Source organism: Mus caroli, chromosome 11 (genome assembly GCF_900094665.2).
Source record: "Mus caroli chromosome 11, CAROLI_EIJ_v1.1, whole genome shotgun sequence".
In the NCBI taxonomy this organism is placed as follows: domain Eukaryota; kingdom Metazoa; phylum Chordata; class Mammalia; order Rodentia; family Muridae; genus Mus; species Mus caroli.
Window position 1 is genome coordinate 6,198,789 of NC_034580.1, and position 4,923 is coordinate 6,203,711.

At 40.7% G+C, this 4,923-nt stretch overlaps 1 protein-coding gene across 1 annotated transcript in view; it reads left to right on the top strand.

Annotated features, from left to right (window-relative positions):
• Positions 1-4,923, top strand: part of Abca13 (ATP binding cassette subfamily A member 13) — a 471,059-nt gene that overhangs the window by 313,608 nt on the left and 152,528 nt on the right. Inside the window, exon 45 of the mRNA XM_021177120.1 lies at positions 3,016-3,085. Within this exon, the coding sequence (XP_021032779.1) occupies positions 3,016-3,085 (70 nt within the window). The remainder of the gene's footprint in view (positions 1-3,015; positions 3,086-4,923) is intronic.

Genomic DNA, 4,923 nt, shown 5'->3' on the forward strand with positions numbered 1-4,923 from the left:
CCCCCCCCCCCCCCCCCAAGTCTCCACTTTCCCTTCCTTGTCCAGAACGGTGCTCAGGGTGAGCTAGCAGGGTAGCTAGATGGTGGTAGTGGTTATTGACTCTGCTTCTGGTCAGGCTCATCTGTGAAGATGACTGTGAAGATCAAGGGTAGAAAGCCCAGAGGGTGAATCTGAGGCAGCTATGTGCATGTGGAGAACACAGCTGGTTCCCAGGCTGCCTCAGTCAGATCTCACCCTCATTGGCTCTGTGACGACAAGAGCTTACTCAGCCTCTGTTATCATCAATGTGTTTGCACTTGAGCACTAATAACCTTCACCTCAAGCTGCAAGGTGACCGCTATGAAGCCTCTTTGACCCTATAAGCAAGTACATATCCAGAAAACCATTTTTATTTATTTTTTTATTTTTTAATTTTTAATTTTTTTTTAGGAAGAAGGAGGTCCTTACAGCATCTGTCCCTCTCTTTGAGATTTAACGTGCATGTTATGCTATTAAAAACTACAGGCATCCCTAAAGCAGAAAGACCTATTCAGTCCATATTCATATGGTAGAGACCATATTCAAAGCCCATTGAACTCACAAACAACAACACTGTTGTGTGCTACAGAGCACATGAAGGACATGCTCAGAGAACTCCAAGTATATCTAGATAATATCTAGAATGAAACTTACAAATATGTGTATGACTCCTCACGGGCAGTTTCTTCTGCCTGTCTCTTATGAATGCTTATACAGCTTCACAGGAAATCTTTGAACATAAAATTTGTTCGAGGCTGAGATACCCAAAACCCTCCAATCTGTTAAATACTGTCATGGATTAGCATTCAAATCTCAGGGAACTTTTTTCTCCCTCAAAGAAAGCTAAAAAATACCAGAAGATTAAGATGGGACAATAAGGACTTTAGAAACAACTCATTAAATTATAAAAAGTTATATTACTCTCCTTTCTGTGGCTGTAGTGTTAATACTACTGAGAGTAAAGATTACTGAACCAAAATTTTTGGTCAAATTGAGCAGGCTTTATTTTCTGTCAGTCAGGGCTGTCTTTCTAAAGTGGGCTTTGAGAGAACAGGCCCAAACACAAGAGAAAGGGTTTTATTATTTTACTATTTTATTTTTCTAAAACCTGCAATGACTTTCCATGAGTTTTTGATTATGTTGTATCTTGACAAAACATCTTATTTTATTAGGGTGGAGGTTAGGATATGAGGTGTGGAACATGTCAAATTCTAGAAATTGGATCAACACATGGTCAAACGTAAGCTTTCCAGGAAACAGGAATTAGCTTACTTTGGCCTTGTTACTGGATGGTTTGTAATCTTAACATGGAATCAGGCTGGTCCATCAATAACAAAATACTTGGGACAGGGTATTGTTTTACAAAAATGGATTTATTTAGCTCTGAGTTCTTTTGCTGGAGAACATGATGTGAGCATCTGTGTGGCCCTGGTGAGCAGCATGATAATAGATTTGACAATGGTGGGTGACACGTGACGACAATGTATGCCAAAGTCTCTAGCCAGAGACCAGGCTAGCTCTGCTTGCAGCAGGCTGCTATAAATCTGCTGTTAACTCTCACAGGCAATGTAAGTACAGTCCCATGGGAACAGTGAATCTATTATGAGAGTATATGCCCTCAGTGATTGAATTGCCTTGCACCAGGTTTCCCTCTCAGATAGTCTACTCTTCCCTGAGACCTCCTTGGCACACATGGGCTCTGCAGAAGACACCACATCTACACCACAACCTTCAATCCCTTGAATATCATTTAAGGCACCTGCAGCAAAAAGTACCCCCTGCTGGAAGTAAGAGATGCAAACAGTCATTGTTTTTAAAAACAAAACTAATTAGATTACAGCCATCTGGCTAAAACATGTGACTCCCTTAAGCACTGTTTCCATGTTAACTCAGAAATTCCTAACTGGAACCCCTCTGTGCTAATTATTCAAAATATTAATACTAGGGAAGTCTGTGATCACCTTTAGTATTTAGAAAATTGTATGGAGCTGATATTTGCCAGCCAGATGAGCAGAACTGACAAGTGTCTTTTTGTTGAACTGGTTGTTTCCAACATGGTGTTATTTCCCTTATCTATCTGCCCTTGGAGCAGCTCATCCAAGCAGAGAAACCTGGGCTTGTTTCAGCTTGGCAGGTCAGTCCTGCTGTGTGAACAGCAACTAATGGCTTAAAGTCTTAAAGCTGCTAGCCTTGCCTTGAGATCTGAGAAGCAGGGAGAGGAGGGATAAGCTAACACTAACGTGAATTTTACCTCCTCTTGGTATTTGAGTAACTCAGACTAATTATCTGCATTAAAGTAAAATTTGACTTAAAATTGTAAAAGTATTACTGTCTGGAATGTTCAAGGATAAAAGTCTACAGAAACATAGAATATAAAAGCTTTTCTACAGCTAGCCAGATGGCTCAGTGGTAAAAGAACTTATGGCCAAACCCTAAGACCTGAGCTTGATCCCTGGGCCTCATATGATGATGGAAGGGGAGAACTAACTAACTGAATAACTAATTAACTAACTAACTGCCTGCCTGCCTGCCTGCCCAACTAACTTCAACAGTGATTCTTTGTCCTCTACACTTTTAGCATACACACACACACACACACACACACACACACACAATTAAATAAGTAAATGTAGGATGTCATTGTCATGACTTGTCAATCTAACACAATAAATAAGCAATTACTAGTTGCTTCTTGATATCTGCTTATGATCTGAGAGTCTTGGAGTCCACATGGATCCCAGATAACCTGCTCAGCATGAACAGCCAAGAAAATCCCTGTGTCACCTCGTGAAATCTTGGCATGGTCATAAACTATTGTCATCAGATTAATAGCTCACACCGTGAAAACAAAAGCCAGAGTTCTGTCTTAGCAGCAAGGAGATGGCCATCTTTAGAATGGTGTTCTATTGCGGCACAATGGAATGCTTCAATGGAAATAAAGTATTTTATTTTTTATATTAAACTCTCTTTCCAATTTCCCTTTTCTTCCCCCTTCAGGATGAATTCTTCAAGCTGGCATAGGGACCCTTATTCTGGCCCAGAATCCCAGGACTCATGTGGCTGCCTGGTATGTTTCTGAAGTACCCTTCTCCATTTGGAGTATAAGGCTCAAACAATAATGATAATAATAATAATTATTATTATTATTATTAATAAATTAGTAGCTACAATCTGCCTAATCCTAATTTTGGTGATTAAGTCTCTTAATGTCTGCATTACATACTTGTGGAGAGTTTTCATCCCTGCCAGTGAACATGATATAGCTCTCCTACAGACCCTGCTGCCTGCTCATTCCCTGCTCACACCTATAGCTTTCCTACAAAGTCTACTGCTTGCTCATACCTCCTAATCATCATCCCCACTGGGATGCACTGAGCACATGAATCCTCTTCAGGTAGAGATGAGAAGCTAGACTTCCCCTTTGAAGGGAGATCTTCTCACATCTCAAGACAGGGTGACCTCAAGAATTTCTTCATAACTTTCTTCAAGTTCTAGAAACTAGACATTAAAACCTAAGGCACGACTTCAGACTTCTAATATGATTGATATACACAAGATATATGAAAGTAGATATTTTGCTTTTAAGGTAAAGGCCATAGCTATGTTGTCTTTGAAGAGAAACAAACTGAAATTTATTTGGAAAATTGATTGCAGTTCACCTCAGAGGAAGTCGCAGAAGGTAATTAGTGAAAGGCTTAGATCTATTGACTACACCAACCATCAGATGTGGCAATCTTAATTTACCTTTCAAAAGGCTAAGGATATAGTTTAACTGAAAGAGTGTTTGCCTATCACATGCAAAGCCCTAAGTTTGATTCCAGCATCAAATACAGTAGACATGGAGGTCCTTCTTACAATGCTAGGTCTCTGGAGGGAAACAAAAAGTCTTCACTCATCATCCATAAAGGGAAGGACCATAAGGAGAACACATTCACGGGCTTTTTTACTTAGCGGCTCATGGGATTCATTTACTTCAGCAGCTTAGTTACTTTAGAGAGTTGGCTTCTGAATAGTTTCATTTGCTTTCTTCTCATAGACAAAATTCAGGAAATAAGAGAGAAAGGCAATACAGCTACATGGTGGGTGATTATAAGGACTGATGGCCCTGAGGTTAGTGGACATCATGTTAGTGGACATTGTGGTCAGAGAATTCGCCTGCATGCCTTGACTCTCTGCACTGGCCAGAGGTTGTTTTCATTTTTCGTTGTCTCTGTTCTTATTTTTATCATGAAACCTCTAACATTGTATGCTCTCAGTGCTTGCTCTGGAACCTAGTTTAGTTAGAGTGATGGCTTTTCTCACCACAACTCAAAGTCTATTTGGGTTAGATAGGGTGTCAAGGGATAGGGAGAATGAATATCTATCAGAATGGTATTATGGCTCCCACTTCAGCCCAGTTCACATGAAATATAAGATTTCAATAATATGTATGCAAGAAAAGAAAGATGCCAAATGAGCACCATCTGTGGGCAAACACACTTCAGGAGCAGTGGCTAAAACAGCATTGCTACTGCTTCTCTAAGGAACTGTTCCATATAACTTCTCTTTGAATAGGTAGCAGGGTGGACAGCATGCAGCACTGTCAGCAAGTACTTTGACTAAAGAATCACTTTCTACTTCTCCTCTTCTTCCTCCCTTTCCCCTCCCTTCTCTGTCTTTCTCCTGCCATGCTTTCTGCTACTTCTGCTTTTCTTTCTCTTGCCTTATTCTTCCTCCCTCCCTCCCTCCCTCCCTCCCTCCGTCCCTCTCTTCCTTCCTTCCTTCCTTCCTTCCTTCCTTCCTTCCTTCCTTCCTTCCTTCCTTCCTTCCTTCCTTCCTTTCCTCCTCCTCCTCCTCCTCCTCCTCCTCCTCCTCCTTCTTCTTCTTCTTCTTCTTCTTCTTCTTCTTCTTCTTCTTCTTCCTCTT